General features: G+C 40.0%; 2 protein-coding genes across 3 annotated transcripts; one reads left to right on the top strand and one right to left on the bottom strand.

Annotated features, from left to right (window-relative positions):
- The first annotated feature begins 1039 nt into the window (after nt 1-1039).
- On the top strand, nt 1040-2666 carry gpx1b (glutathione peroxidase 1b). Its single transcript, XM_055024236.1, has 2 exons — nt 1040-1330; nt 2020-2666. The coding sequence occupies exons 1-2, from the start codon at nt 1115-1117 to the stop codon at nt 2368-2370; spliced, it is 567 nt and encodes a 188-aa protein (XP_054880211.1). The 5' UTR covers nt 1040-1114; the 3' UTR covers nt 2371-2666.
- Nucleotides 2667-4192: 1526 nt separating this feature from the next.
- Nucleotides 4193-15906, bottom strand: usp4 (ubiquitin specific peptidase 4 (proto-oncogene)). 2 transcript variants are annotated; one of them, XM_055024225.1, is made up of 22 exons: nt 15713-15906; nt 14585-14712; nt 14376-14506; nt 14164-14290; nt 13925-14070; nt 12644-12705; nt 12368-12514; nt 11091-11208; nt 10813-10986; nt 10565-10723; nt 10139-10363; nt 8778-8861; nt 8610-8704; nt 8342-8524; nt 8027-8205; nt 7664-7861; nt 7514-7584; nt 7314-7429; nt 7056-7205; nt 5902-6005; nt 5541-5629; nt 4193-5418 (listed from the first exon to the last, which is right to left on the bottom strand). In XM_055024225.1, the coding sequence occupies exons 1-22, from the start codon at nt 15862-15864 to the stop codon at nt 5296-5298; spliced, it is 2961 nt and encodes a 986-aa protein (XP_054880200.1). In that variant the 5' UTR covers nt 15865-15906; the 3' UTR covers nt 4193-5295. The 2 variants fall into 2 exon arrangements, with proteins under 2 accessions (XP_054880200.1, XP_054880197.1); XM_055024222.1 differs by having other exon boundaries at nt 7979-8205; nt 15713-15905.
- Between the last annotated feature and the right edge of the window lie 342 nt (nt 15907-16248).

The raw sequence follows: 16248 nt of genomic DNA, 5'->3' as shown, positions 1-16248 counted from the left end.
CTCTCGCGCCAATGTACGGAGCACGTCACGACGTCAACCCTGGCTCCTCCTCCTCCTCGTGTACGTTTGCAAAAAAAAAAAAAAAAACGTGCTTCACGCTCCACGAAGAAGCGGCTTAGAAAATTAAGCTATGCAAAAACAGTTGGCCCTGTTTGCGTGAAAATGTTTACAGCAGCGGTTTCGCCGTTTGTAACCTTCCACCACTAGGAAAAAACTGTTTATGAGAAACAGTTTAGGTTTGGGCGGGCTTAGGACTCTTAATTCTCCGGATTTAACCGGTGTACGCCAGAGTAATAAACGTCCTCTAAACATGGAAGAGCTGAGCTGAGATCAGTACTTTTACTTCGGCCTTCCTGTCATTTCTTCGGCAAACTGTTTTTAAACCATTCCGACTCTCACAAACAACATGTAAGGGAAAAAAGAACAATAAATGTCAGAATAAATGCATTAGTTTGCCATTTTTATTTTGTGATACACATAGTTCTGTGTAAAGCATATTTTGCCCAGTGATCATGTAAAAGTGAGATAAATGCATTGCTGATGTTCTATAGGGTTAAAGGTAGTTTGAGCAGGGAATGACACGACACTGGCAACACAGGCTAACGTATTTTTCTCAAATGTCTTATTCGATGCATTAATATTCTAAACAAATATGTTGAAAAAGACATATTTTACAGAATAATGTCAGAAATTCGAGCAACTGTGACTGACATAACTCCATTTGCCTATATTCTGCAAGTGCAGCAGCCTTATTGGATATAAAACGCAGAATATGGCGACGTCTTTGTTGTTTGTCTGAGAATTACGGGGAAAAAATTAAAACTTGTACATAAGGGTACACGACGAACACACCTCAACATTTACCTAACCCAGCTTGTCCCCCATAAGTCAGGTTTCTTCTTCTTTCTAAACGAAAGAGTCTATCTTGTTGAAGGGGGGGTGAACTATCTTGAGTGCATAAACGAAACGTAAGCCTTCTGACGGTGCAGGCGGGTAACTCTCTCGACAAGGGAAAACAGACTCTTTGACGGTTTAAGAACCAGGTAGCGGGCGAAGGAGGCGCAGAAAACCACGCACTTGACTTACGCTTCGTCTTTGGAGGAAAACCCGAATAATGGCATCGACGTTTTACGGCCTGACGGCGAAACTGTTGACAGGAGAGCTATTTAAATTCTCCTCGCTTCAGGGAAAAGTCGTCCTCATTGAAAACGTCGCGTCTCTCTGAGGCACGACCGTCAGGGATTACACCCAGATGAACGAGCTCCACGAGAAGTTCTCCAGCAAGGGGCTCGTTATCCTGGGAGTGCCCTGCAACCAGTTCGGCCACCAGGTGAGGAAGTTCACCCCTGCTGTGCTGTTTACCACATGGGGGCTGGGAGGGTTTGTGCATTTAGTTTCTGAATTTTTAATGTCCCTAATTTGCAGTTCATCGTGAAAAAGCTTTTTGCCTCAAATTTGTAATTTAAATGGAAGAGATAATTTTATTAGTTTGGAGTTATGTGGTTAAAAATGGTCCTTTGCGTCTGTAGTTTCAATTTTCAGGGATTCATTTTTAGAAGAGGAAATTGTGGTTTAGTTAAAGTTCCACCCAACAACCAAATATTTATTATACTACTATTTTTTCTTCTTTGTGTTATGACTTTTAATAGATTAAACCACATAGTTCAACGCATTAAACTTGCAACAACTTAGAAGTGGTTCCTGGTAAGTTGCAAATGGTCTTAAAAAAATCACATAAAAGAGGAAGTTCGGTTCTCTTTGCTTAGTTCTTCCTGATCTAGATAAGGCAAGGCAACTTTATTTATATAGCAGCTTTCAGCCAAACACAATTCAAAGGGCTTGTACAAGAAAGTTAAAAACAACATACAACAAGAAGATAGTAATAATAAAAATAATAATAAATAATAAAAAATCAAGCAGATTGAAAATAGGCGAAGTAAACATAAAAATGTAAAATAAGATAAGAGGCAACATGAGTAAGACCGCCAGGTAATGTACGTGTTAATGATCATCCCGCAGGAGAACTGCAAGAATGAAGAAATCCTCCTGTCCCTGAAGCATGTCCGTCCAGGAAACGGCTTTGAGCCAAAGTTTCAGCTCCTGGAGAAGATAGACGTCAATGGGAAGGACACCCACCCCCTGTTTGCGTTCCTGAAAGAAAAGCTCCCACTCCCCAGTGACGATCCTTCATCCCTGATGAACGACCCCAAGCTGATCATCTGGAGCCCAGTGAGCCGGAACGACGTGGCCTGGAACTTTGAGAAGTTCCTCATTGGGCCAGACGGAGTGCCTTTTAAGCGCTACAGCAGAAGGTTCCTCACCAGCGACATCGAGGGAGACATCAAGAAGCTCCTCAGTCAGGCCACCTAACCGCCCTACAGTTCACCCTGGCCCAATTATCTTCTGCCATAAACCAAGTTCCGTCTTGTAACATCTGTGGGCCTTTTCTATTCCCTCCATAGTTTCTCTAGATGTTGGCATCACCTGTGCTCTCCTGTGTCTGATAGCTGTGTTGTTTGTTTTTACTACATGAAGGCGCCCTCTGAAACCAGGTGTAAGGGGGGTGTCGGATGAAATGTAAAAGATGCAATGTTTACAGCTTCATCGGCTGCATGTAAAGCACGGTTGTGGTGTGATATGAGAACCAATAAAAGTTTTTATCCAGACTTTGTCCTTTTAATTGTCCGCCAAACCTTAAGCTCTATGCCATCGAAGCATCAATAAGTTTCTATTATATTCCCTTTATTATTTCAATACTCTTTAGCAAGTAGATTAAGCCAAATTAAAAACATTTTGCAATATGACTATTTTGTACTTTGTGGTCTCTACTTGCAACCTCACACACTTACACACTGTAGCAGATCATAGTCCATTTTGCAGCCAGACAGTAGGAATGGTTAATAATTATGTTGCATCACCTGTAACTGCAGGTTGTGTTGCAACACAGATGTTTTGTGTTCAGCCTCACCCGTTTGCCCATAATCACAGTGGATATTAAAGTTCAGGGTGAGTCTTAGTGAAAATTGAAAGTTTCACCTCTTCAGGTCTTTGGGGTTATGTATCAAACCACATTTGCACATTCAGAGAAAACAGTCTTAAGCTCATTCAAATGACATGAAAAGCATTTTTATCTTTTGAGTCTTGCCACAGGTTCTCAGTTGGATTTTGTTCTGGACTTGTCCTGTGTGTCTCTGCAGTTACTACAGGGGCTTTCGCTGCACATGTGATTAATGCTCGCCTGGCCGGGACCGTCTGCTGAGGTGTGTGGCCACACCTTGGCAGCTTTGCAGACTTGACAATCTCCAACCTACTAGGTGAAATCTTCAAAGCTCACAGTACACAGTTAAGGAAAAAATCTGCAAAGGATTCTTCTTTTTCTTTTAGGGACGTTAAATTAAAAAGGGGACTGAATACATATGCACACAACACTTTTCAAATTTTATTTGAAAACCTTTTTCATTTTTACTTTGTCCAAAAGAAATTGCTGGTTTACGATATGAAATCGAACATACACAAAATTTTACTGTAATATATATAAAAAGTTACTAACATACCAACTTACCAAAACTCAATTTATAGCACTCCGCCACTGGTTTGCTTATGCATGTAATTATTCCAAACACAAAAAAAACTTGAGGCTTCCAGTCTTTATTGTTCTCAGGTTTCAAATATTCTAATTTAAAAACAACCTGGATAAATATGCAGACAAGAATTTATACACCTACTTAAAATGTTTCTTTTTTTTTTTTCCTTCTACATCTCTTGGGTTGTCAGAATCGTCTTCTCAACAAAGACGACGTTTACAGATGGAAAGCTTTTCTTAGTCGAAGGCGTAACTTATCCAGGCAGGCACTAATCGCTGAATGATGCAACCAAGTCAGAACCAACCAGCAGACAGACGCATGCTTTATGCAACAGGAATGCAGGACTTCTTTCAAAAACACTGTAAACACAATAAGTACTGAAGCACTGTTTACATGTTGCTCATGAGATAATCCATCCTTGTCGTTGTTGATCATGTTAAAAACATTTTATACTCTGCATTCTACTGGATCTTTTTGTGTCAAACACTAAGTGAGTTAGGCCCATTCCACAAAACTAGCCGAGTGAGCAGCGTTTTGGGGTCTAAATTGCCAAGTTTTGCATCACATGCACAGATTTTCAGAAGTTTAAGTTCCATGAATAAAACCACCACTTTTATACCAGTTTATTTCTTTCACTCGGTGTCCTTTGAAACATCAAAGAACAGGCATTTCAGTACAGAGCTGCATGAATGTATGTGTCTAATGATGAGCTATTACAAGGTAAGCTGGTCAGATCCAGCAGCACTCAAATGACCCACAAAAGGACTAATTGATTTAAGAAAGTGCACGGCGGACCATGAATCTTAACGCAACGGTTACGCCACATCTTTCTGACTAAACACACCAGAAGCAGGTAGATTATGTACTTGTGAAGATTTCAAAGTGCCTCCTTCTTGTCAGGTTTGCAGGAATAAAAAGGCCGCTTATTTCACTTCATTATAAAAAAGAAAACTTGTAGGAGGGTGGGAATCTTCTTGCAACGGGCCAAAGAGACAGCAAAGTTCAAGCTGTGCTTTATTAAAAAAAAACCCAAAACAAAAATAAAAACAAAAGCAAGGCTGACTAGCTTCCACTTGTCAAGTCCAATGTCAAACACCTTGATGCATCACAGAGCTGCAGCAGCTGGGCTGCAGCAGCAGTGGCTCTATGAATCCACAGCAAATATTTTCATTAAGGTGGCATGTATTATTCTGTGTGCACATCACCTTTTAAACTTGCATTTACATCAACACAGCGATAATTTCAACAATAAATGTAGGCACAAAGCCAGTACCCTGCTAACTTCTGCGTCGTCTCTTCATAAATACCTAGAATCACTTTGGTTGAAACAATATCAGCATTTGGCATTTACTCATTTAGTTTTTTTGTCATTTAAATATTTCTGAATGTTTTCGTGGGCGACAGAAAAATTTGCGGGCACTTCTAACATTCAGCTCATCCGGCGAGAGCTTCTGTATTAATCTGTGTTCCTCTGAAGTCCCAGTCTACTACGATCACCTGCTTCGGGGGAAGGAAGTCTCTTGGTTCACACTCTTGACACGGTCGCTTTGTTGAAGACGAAAAACAGACGAGACGGAAATCAAATAAACTCGAAGGAGGAAGGGTTAGCAAGTCTGTGGAGTCCTCTACCACTAAAGAAGCACTGTGTGCGCATATCCGAGTCTCTACTCGCCATGTGTGTTTTCAGTGTGTGTTTGTTAGTCGGGGCTCCTCAGTTTGTGTCCATGTTGTCGTCGCCCGACTCGGTGGCTCCTCCCAGCGAGGCCGGTGGGTCGGCTTTGGTGGGGCTGTCCTCGTCTCTGCGCTGATAGAAGAGCACGTAGGCTGCTTTAGTCTGCAACGAGACGACGGGGTTAGGGTTACACTACGACAACAAGGACACCAGACACTGCAGGCGGGGAGCCAGGGAGGCACAGGAGCCATTCTTATGGTAAATAAAGTAGTAATTAAACTCACCACAATCTGATCTTCGGAGGCAGACGAGACGCTGCTGTCGTCAAAGTAATACCACTTCCCATCCATTTTATTCTTGCCATAAGCCGTATCTGTGTCAGAGGACGGACAGTGTTGTCCAATCACTATTCAGGCCTTTTACTCAACCACAAAATATCTAATCAAAGCACTCAGAGGGATGCAGTAAAGATAAATTTACACTGACAGCTGTGCATAAAGATATTTCATGGTCTAGCATTGTAGTGCATCCAATGTGGATTTTGAATCACCTGCATCAGTATGTACTGAAATGTAGTACTCACAAAACTAATTATTTTTTAAAATTCGTATCCAGACCTACGTTAGGGGAAATAAGGTGACTTACAGTGACCGCCTCCCATTCCTCCATAGTGGTTTGAAACAGCAATGAGGTCGTAGACGTAAGGGCCCGCTTTTGGGTCACACACAAACTCCGACATGTTTAGATCCCTGACAAAAGAAAACGTGTGCTTCAATTTACGCTGAAAAAAAAGAAAAAAACTTTTGAAAATGGTTCCCAAACAGAAGTCAGCATGTGATATGTGGATGTATGATTACATAACCCTGCAGCAACTTCTCCATTTTACACACACACACTGCGACCAAAGACGAAAAAAAAAAAAAGTTATACGAAAGGAAAAGTCCTCTCTTATGCAAGTTGTACAGTAATAAAACAAACAGTTAATAAAGAACTGAGGTTTTATTGTTACTATCAAAGATGTCATGGACAAGAATCACTTCTGAATGGAATCAGCATTTCCTCATTCACACAACTGATTCATATTTGTGATTTCCTAATTGCAAAATCCTGTACTACTGGAGTTATAGTATGAGGATTCACAAACAGGAAACTTAAAACTTTTACATTTTGTTATGATTAACAATATTGATCTTACAGAAAGGAATGTGAAAGTTAAAATGCATAAAAACAGCATGACTGCAGTTCACATGAATTCATGTGACAGACTGACACAAAGCATTTCATTGTGAGGTGGAAGAAAATGATGCATACTTTTTAATATTTCTCAACTTCACAAACCTGAAAGGGATAATAATAGTTTTACACAAAAAAATGGAATGCCGATTTTTTTCTGTCACTTCACAATGATGCACTTTATTGTCTTGGTGTGTCACACAGACCTATAAAAAAAGTTCTTAGTTTTAATTTCACAAAATATTAAAAAGTTAAAAGGGATTTAAACACTTCCGGAAGGCACTGAAAGCCTGACTAATTGATCGTATAGAAAAATAGAAACTCTACCCTTCAATATAAAAAAAATAAGGCAAAACACAAGAGTATTTATGGTGATAGAACCTTAGACTGTGAGGGAAATCAGTGATCATGTCAAAGCTTCCAGTGTCTTGTGCTGGAAGCTTAAAGAATAAATAAAAAAGATACAGTACGTCAGGTCTTACTGCCTTGCAGTGTTGGAGAAATTCACTGATCAGCTGAACTATTTTAAATGATACATTTCATTTTATTTTGACCGTCAGTCATACCTGATGGGAAAGTCCACCAGTGTGTCGAGCTTGTCCCTCCAGCATCGGTTGTAGGAGAAACGCTTCAGGTGAACGACCAGAATGCGAGGCAGCGACCATAAGTCAAACTTTTTTGTTGCCTGTTGATGTTTTTTACATGTTGGACAATACCTACATTTAAAAAAAAAAAAAAAATTGGATTTAGATGATAGAATACCACAGTACAGGTCTGACTTTCAGTGCATTACCTATAAGAAAAGAAAAAAAAAAAAACATTACCAAGGGTCATGTTCTCCTAGAGTTTCCATTGTAGTAAAAAGCTCGATGCATTCCTTCAGAGCCACGGTTGTTTTCTTTTTCTGAGGCTGCAGCATGCTGTCGTGCTTCTCATAGGCCTGCAGCAAACATTTGAATACATGCGAATGAGTGTTTGCATGAGGCGCCGCAGAGTTTATCTAATGTGAAATCAGTATCCTTACCTCCGCTTCCTGCTCATCATAAAACAGTTTCTTTGATTCTGTGTCCCAGTCGATCGCCACAGTGGAATGTGCTGCAGACAGAACGTGGGACATGCTGAGCCGTTCTAAACTTAATCAACAACTTTTAGATGTAAAAATAGCGATGCTAACGGTTAAGTTTGAGGACATTTCCATCGCAAGGCAGCGGGCTGATGTTGACGGTGCCATAAGAGTTGACTATGCTGAAGGTGAAGAGCTTAGCTGCGTTTCCTTTAGTGCCGTTCTCCAAGTCTGAGCTCTCCTCCTCTTCCTCAGACGGCCCGTTCTCCGGCTCAGGACTCACCTGGTGATCCATGGCCTCCTCTTCACCTAAACAATAAAAACATAGCCTTCATTTATTATGAAAATCCTTTGTCTTTTCCTGCTCACCCTCTTATAACTACACTTCCCTCAGCAGGACAACAGTAGCTTATATCTGCTAATTACCATCATACAGCCCATTAGCTTCATTGCAGGTTCCTGAGTGGTTGCTACCGTTACTGGAGCTGGCGCTGCAGGAGGCTCCGTCCGACTGGGGGCTGCCGCAGCCCCCCAGGCTGGCGTTGAGGGTAGACGATGTGGAACATTCAGGTGTCTGGCTGCAGCTGGACAAAGTGGCGGAGGCTGAAGCTCTGCTTTCACTATTTGGACTGTGCTGTTGCTTGATGTAGCGTCTGCAGCAGAGAACAGGGAATGATAGCAATACTTACGATGACAAAATCTTAAGTTTTGAATAAAAACATTAAGAAACTATGAGATGTCTCTGGAACAGTGATCTGTATCTCTTGAATTTTTATATACATTTCCTACCTGATCCTTTCCAGGATCTTGTCGTAAAGAACGTCAGCTAACAGGTTGTGTCTGGGCACGGAGATGAGTAAAGGTTGGCCAAACAACAAGGTGCTAGAGGAGCTCCCCATGTGCTTGGAGTGGCGCTCCCTGAAATACACAGGCAGGTTCATCCTTTCGCTGTCCTCCTCCTGGACCTCGTATCTGCAAAGATGAGAAATATTGGATTATAGATCAAATGTAAGAATCTACAAATCTCTGAGGTCATTTTTCATTAATCAAGACTTACACAAAAATGTCATCTTTTTCCATGATTTGATTGAGGGCATCATCTCGTCTGTAAATTTTATGAAATCTGTGATTGTAAACGTCTGCTACCACCATCTACAAGGACAGGAGGGTTGAAAGTAGCAGGCAAAAACACATTTGAGGAAGTAGAGATGGTGGGAAATCAGACCTTCTCAGGAGGAATCCCGCAGAGCCTGGATAAGGCGCTGCAAAGATCCATCACTGCGCCCAGTTTGGGGACCACCACTCTGAACTGCAGATCAAGGAAAACAGAACACAGTGAAATATTTCTATAAATATATTAATATGACTACAGCACCTTGTAAAAGTGTGCAAACACCTGTAACATTTTGCTTAATTACAACCACAAACTTCACCATATTATATTGGAGTTTCATGCGGCCAATGTGGAGTGCGAGGTGATGGATGCATGGTTTCCAAACTAGTATTTATTAAGAAGAATATGTCTTTTGGAATATATCTTTTTCTACCTCAGGCTAAGCCAGGCTGAATGTGGAGGAACTGAACATCAATTTTCATACCTTCCCACAGATTCTACGCTGCAGGTCTGATCAAATCAAATATCCTTTGAGTATAATCGTTTCTCTGGAGCTCTGGCTTTATGATTGGGGTTGTTGTTCTGCTGGAAGCTAAACCTCCACTCGAGCTTCAAGTCTTTTGTGACTGCCCTGCATTTTATACCTTTATTTACTTTTACAAAGCAGAACAAGATAACAGATACACAAATCAAAACTATTCCTCTTACCCTGCTTTTTTTCCCAGCCCTTGTAATTAGTATTGGACACAAGTGTTTTTACTTTGGGAATCATCAGTAAATTATTCCTCCAATGAGGAGAATGCAAAAAAACACTATTTTGTCCAAATCTGTTGGAGACATCGGTAAAGGAAAAAAAAAACCCCAACAACTTCTTGGTATTCTCTGATAAACTTTAAAAGCCTCATAACTACATTTATACCGAGTTTAAATTAGACACAGGTTGACTCTATTTACTGATTAAGACACTTCTGAAGGCAATTGTTTGCGTCAGATATTATTCGAGGCCATCAAAATAAAAGGGGCTGGCTCAAGGATGGAGAATTATTGTATTCTTTATTAGGATTATAAAGAAAAAAAGTTCTAACAATAATTCTGACTTTTGCATGACAATGATAAACTCTGATCTGAAAGACATCAAAATATGATTTAAATCCTTACAACTTCACCGCACAATTAATAAAGACCGTACTGAATTTTTAAAGACTTTTGTAACCCCATTTGTTGTCACAGTAAATGCCGCCGATTGTAGTAAAAACTTAGGTCTACATATTATTGGTCTATCACATTCAGCCTACATACACTGAAGCTTGTGGATGTAAGATGAGCAAATTTGAAATGGTTAATGAGGAGTGAATACGTTCATGCATGACCCTTGACAACAAAAACAGATGTTAAAGACGAGACGCAAAGAACGAGTCAAAGGTGCTCAACAGTTCAGACTCTGAGCAGACTGAAGACCAACTTTTCAATACCTGAGTGGGTTTGGACTGGGGGTCCGACTGAACTAAAAACACCTCCATGGTCCGGTCCTTTTTCATAGGGAGAGGCAGCGTGAGGTAGCAGAAAGGGTCGAAGGTCACAGACACCTTGGAGCACTCTGGACACACTAATGTAGACTTAAAGAGGCCGTGGAAAATGTCAACAATGATGGAGTCATTGCGCAAGCGGTGGTTTTTCCAGGCTTCCTTGGCAACAATCTGTAATCAAACAATAATGAAAGCTTTTATTGTGTGCAATTCAACATAGTAAACGACAAAAACAAAGCAAAAAAAAATGCAATAACCGTTGTAAAAGAAAGTCAACTTTTTTTCTTTTTCTTTTAATGCTGAGGAAGTTTCTCTACCACAAACAGACACATTTTAGTTTGTAATACTAAACACTGCTTTGATGCTGCGTACATCATCTGGTCGACCCTCTGCGTCTCTCAGGGCCAGGTAAGGCTTTTTCTTGACACGGTTCAGATCTTCATGGAGTCCATCCAGCAGGAAGGCCAACAACTCCTGAGAGTCCTGCTGCTGGTAGCCGGAAAACTGTGGAGCGAAGCGGCCCACCTGGGTCTGGATATCAAGATGCACACATGACTGCTTCTATCTGGCTTCCTTTTGATGAAAGTTAACCAGTGTCAGATTTGTCTGAAGTGGCTCACTTTGAAGGTACGCGGGGCCACGTAACTGCTGCGGCTCATCCACATCTGATTCACCAGGTCTGCGTAGGCCTCAGCGATCTCTCCCCTCATTCCCAGGGGATTCTCTCGGTTAATCTCCGCTTCATACTGGTCTGTGAGGAAGTACTCTGTGAGTGGAGACACATTGCTCAGGCACTGGAGGAAGAGGAACAAGAAAGATGATTATGGAAATGTATACTAAAAAAGAAAACCGCATTCTTAGCTGTAAAGCATATTTGTATTATTTTGATTTCTTTTACCTGGAGAGCAGAGTTCATGAAGCATGTATTGCCCAGATTACTGAGACCGCACAGGCCAGGCTGCGATTGTGGTTCTCTGTAGTTATAGGAGGAGCTATATGAATTATATCCCCCAAATCTGTGGAGAGTAGGGATTTTTGTTACTGCTGATGAACTAAAACATGCAGGCAATTCTCAGGTCATTTCTCAAACCCTGGCTTAACAAGATATAGAATGTTGGTGTTTTGTATTAAATTTTTCAAAAATATTCTAATTTACAGACATCAATATTTATTCTAGCCAATAGCGATACGGTCAGTAAGCTAATTGTTGGAAACCATGTTCAGTCTAAATCTTTTAACCATGCAATGCTGAGCTATGCTTGCTAGGTTAGAACAGAACAGAATACATTTCCTTGATCCCAAAGAGGAAATAGCTTATTTGTTGACAAGTTACTCCATCCAAAGTGTCAAATATTAGCAAATACAAATATAACTATAGGCGATATAAAATTGTATTTAAAGAAAAATAATGTACTATGAATTGGGAATAGCACTGGCTCCACCAGAAATACTTTAAAGCACCATATTTGAAATAATATGTGCATGAAAGGAGATCCAGTATTAAGAAGAACGGCAATTATACTAGGATAAACGCATATGATGTAAAGTAAAAATATGATTTGAAAGGAAAAATCATATTGACAACAGCACATGTCATTTATGTTTTTAGTGCCCAAATCTAACAAATCATCAAGATCTTTCATTTGTGCATTGCTACACTCAGACAATCAAACTGACAAATGATATTCAAAATAAATAAATAAATAAGGTTTTTTTCTAATTTAATTATGTCTTTAGCATTTTTGCATGTCAAGCCAAATTTCTCCAGTTGTCTACAGAGTTTTATAGTTAAAAGTGTGTGTACATGCTATGCAGGAAAGCAATAATGCATTCCCCTTGGAAAGCAGCTAAGTGGATTATAAATAACATGGACACTTTAAGAGTCAAGCCACCACTTGGGGAAACAAGAAGAAACACTTTTGTAAAAAAGTCTTTTACTTAGTGTGTTAAAAATGCACAAAGGAACAGATGTTTTCTGGCTTAACTGTGTGTTGTTTCTGGTGTTCTACTTAATTATATTAAGTTTAATGGTAGTGCTTTTAGCTCTACTAAAATGCATTATAAGTTCCATGTATAGATATGAACAGTTTTTGCCAATGCCTTGCTTATCTGAAGCAGATAAAGAAATGTAAAAGTAGAAAGTAGCAGAGGCCTATATGAGAAATTGTGCCTTGCCTGTTGTTAGAGGACGTGCTGTTATTCAGAGCATATCCGGGGCTACCGCTACTGTCACCATTGGTTACTGTTGGGGATACAGTAGCTGATGAATTTGAGGAAAGTTTAGGGGAGGTAGTAAAATTCCTAGATGGAGTTGCACTGGACCTGGAGAGAGCAGAAGAGTGTTACAGAAAGGAAATTATAACCATTAAACTTAATACACAAGAAAAAATAATAATCACCAGGGAGACAAAAAATTTCTCCACAATTTTAAATAAAAAGATGTTTGCTTACTTGGGAAGCGAAGCTTGTCTGGGCCATGTGCCGTCCTCATTCTTGCGTTCAATCACAAGCACCTGTGGGAAAACGAGAATAAAAACATGCTTGCTCCATATTTCCAATTTATGGCTATTACATCTCAGGTTAACAGTGAACTCAGTAAATACGTCAAGTTCTGCCAAGCCATTATTAAGTATAGGTGGGGTTATCAAATTATTTATAGTCCATTATTTTCACAGACACAGTCGCACGACTCCTTTATATCATTCCCAACACAAAGACTGTTTTTGAGGTGTTCAATATTTTTATGGACTCGCCTTTTGAAACATAACCATGTTGACTCCATTGCAACTTGATGAAATGAAGCAATAGGGCCTGTGAGAATTTAAGGAGTTCATCACACCTCAAAACAGTTTTCCCTGCATAATGAAGGTACAGACTGGGATTATTTTGCAATTTATGTAAAACCTATTTTAGATTACAAGAGTACAGTTTATCAAAAATATGTAGCAGTCATGGGAGTCAATGGTATCAAGGCATAAGTGAAGTTGAAGAGTGTTCATAAAATGAATGTGCCTTGTTATACATATGCTGCAATCAAAAGGATAAAGAAATGTTCAACGTCAAGTGCAACAGAATCAACCTGAGAACTGACAACAAGATGCCTGAAGGGTTAAAATTCAGCAAAGACACAGGCTGACTGCTTCCATAATACATGCAGTAATGCAAAAGGATCCCCAGCCAAGCACAGAGTTCATATTCTGCACAGTAAGTTGACATTGCTTTCAGTTAGTTAACATTTTTGCATTACAACTTAATTTTAATTCTTTGAAGTTAACAGATACTTCACTGGTTCAGTCTGTCAGTAATTAGTTCTCAATAAGCATAAGATTGATTTGAATTTCTGAAATAAATGAAGTTTCACAATTTTTCTAATTTATGGAGATGCACCTGTGTACTTGCTTTGTGTCTTCTTGAAAGACACTTTTCTAGTCACCACCAAGTTCAATAGATCATAAAAGTGAAGCCACATTTGTAACATTATATGAAACAATCACAACACAAGGCCACAGATAAATATGTGAATATATGATGCAATTTAAACCACAATTCAATGCCTATTCATTAAGAAGAACTACATAGTGTAGTAAATGACAAGGCTCTAACTGCAGAGCCAGTAGCTCTACATTAGGCTATGTGATGCTTCTGTTTTTAGTCAATGCCTCTGAATGAATTATGCAAGTACAAGGAGTGTGTCAGTATGTTCAGTAGTCTATCCAGAGTGTAATAAACTACCTGTCCCTGGAAGAGACCGGCATCCTGTACAGTGCTGTCTGGCTTGTTCAGCTGCTCATAAGTGTTGCTCATGTATTTGTTCCAAAGTCGAGTCTCCTTCTCTGAAGGGATATTGAACAACGTCCGCATCTCCTTCTCTATAGTGTCTGAGAACAAAAGGATTGCATTCTGTAAAGCAGCACAGGCGCAGAAATGAAAACTTCCCCTGGTTCACCGGGAAGTCCTGACGTCCTTCTTACCTATGGTATCAGCTTTACTGAAATGCCGTGTGATGACATTATCCATGTTGTCATTCTCACATAGGCTGAGTTCAAGCAGATAAACTTCCACCTTACAGTGCTTCACAAACATGCCATGTTCAACCACCTAGAAGAGAAATGCAACATTATAAGAAAGCCCAGACAGTGGTTTGCCATAAATCAACATGACATGGAATGAAAAAGTAACGTACCTTTCTGACGATTGGTCTCTGGCCCTCAAGGCAGCTGTACCAGCTGACCAGCTTATTCCATGCCTCAGTGGGTACGAGGACATAGTCCAACTCATCTATAAGGTGCTCTTTCAGGGCCTGAGTCTCCTGGTCTTTAGAACATAAATTAGAAGTATTATTTCAAAGGTGGGCACATATGAACCTTTTATTTCTGATTTTTGGAGTTTTACCTGAGAACAGGCCAGAGTTGTCAATTGGTCCTGGATAGAGGCTACGTTCCCCAACATTGTACATATCCCAGCTGTCAAATCCCACATACTTTTTCCACTGTTTGAACCATCGACTATCTATAAGATACCTAAGAAAGACCAAATTGATTAAAAGTCAGAAGTTGCCACACAATCCATCCGTTTTTCTTTTCCAAACTAAAAAAAAAGGGAAGAAGTGACAAGGTGGATGTTAATAGGACTCATTCCACAAAGCCTCATGCCTTGGCAGAACATTACGCAACAGCAAACTGTCTTGGCATTTGCAGATATAGTAACTGCAGGCTGGTTTCGACTTAATCTCATCGAAAGCATCTCCTGTAGTTAACAGGCTTTAACAGTGTCGAGTCTTCATTCAGCAGTAGCCGCTTCTGTAACAGAAAACTATGGTTCCATGCTCTCTAATACATACTAGGTTTTGACAAACTTTGAAAAGGATGGGGAACCATATAATAGACATTCACATTAAAATAAATAGTTTTAGAGGAACATGGTGTACGAACACCGTGGCTGTGTAGGTAACAAGGTTTATGATAAGAACGTACGTTTCCTTGTACAAGAGAGTAAATAACTGCTACTCCGACTATTTCCCATTGAAATGTTGATATGAAGTAGTTTGATCGGCTTTTGAAAAAAGCTGATTTAGTGATGACTGGTTGTTTCTCAAGATCTAGAGCTGAGAAACAGCCAGATCTAGAAATATAAATAAACACTGCCTTGTCAGAAAGCCGGTTTGACTCGAAGAGGAACCTATCAGATAAATGCGGGGCCTGCTCGCTATCCCTACAGTTAGCTTCTTCCAACTTGAAATGAAATATACGTTAAGATAACAGCTCAATACATAAAGTTGTTTGAGTGGACATCTGAGCTATTATAAGTTATTGTTAGTGTTTGTGTTCATCATATACTTGTCTCTAAACAGATCGGTCGGACTGGTTAGCTGTTAGCATGCTAATCTGTTTGTCATTAGCGCAACAGCTTTCAGTTTAGGCTTTCATTGCCGCTTGTTAGCGTTAGCATGCTAGCACTTCCTGTTTCATGCTAGCTCGCCCTGACTAAGACAAACAACGTTTGGATGTTGTCGGTCCTTACCATTCGTCGCCCTTTTTTAAAGTTGTTTTCAAAAGTGCCCCAATACTCTGTTTTTGGTTTTCTATTGAAGGGATAGGCATCTGTGCGGCTACCGGCTCTGTGTCAGAGTCTGCCGCGCTGCCCGATTCGGGTCCGCCTCCCTCAGCCATCATGCAGCCAGTGGACCGGTGTCGTGAACGCGCCGGGACTGAAGCACAGGAGCGAGCGTCTAGCTAAATGTGCTTCCTCTACTATACGATTTATGGACGGAGGAGCAACAGGGCCCCTAGTGGTATAAAGGTGCATCTGTGCCAAAAGATCAAGCAACGTAGATTTAGTTGATTTATTTAGAAATAATTGGAAATTAAAATTTATTCCCTCTTTAAGTGGGAATAAATCCCACTTAATGCAGTTAAGTGGGATTAAATACATAATATCTTCATGTGAATGAAGATATTATGTATTTACCGGGGATATCGTGCCATTTTATAGCACAATGAAGTAACTATTTTAGCTTCAGTTGTTATAAAAATGCTTTATGTATCAAAACAACTTAA

This window comes from Poeciliopsis prolifica, unplaced genomic scaffold (genome assembly GCF_027474105.1).
Source record: "Poeciliopsis prolifica strain line A6 unplaced genomic scaffold, Auburn_PproV2 SCAFFOLD003, whole genome shotgun sequence".
NCBI lineage: Eukaryota > Metazoa > Chordata > Actinopteri > Cyprinodontiformes > Poeciliidae > Poeciliopsis > Poeciliopsis prolifica.
The sequence above is the reverse complement of the archived record's forward strand: the minus strand, read 5'-3'. Positions and strand labels throughout refer to the sequence as shown.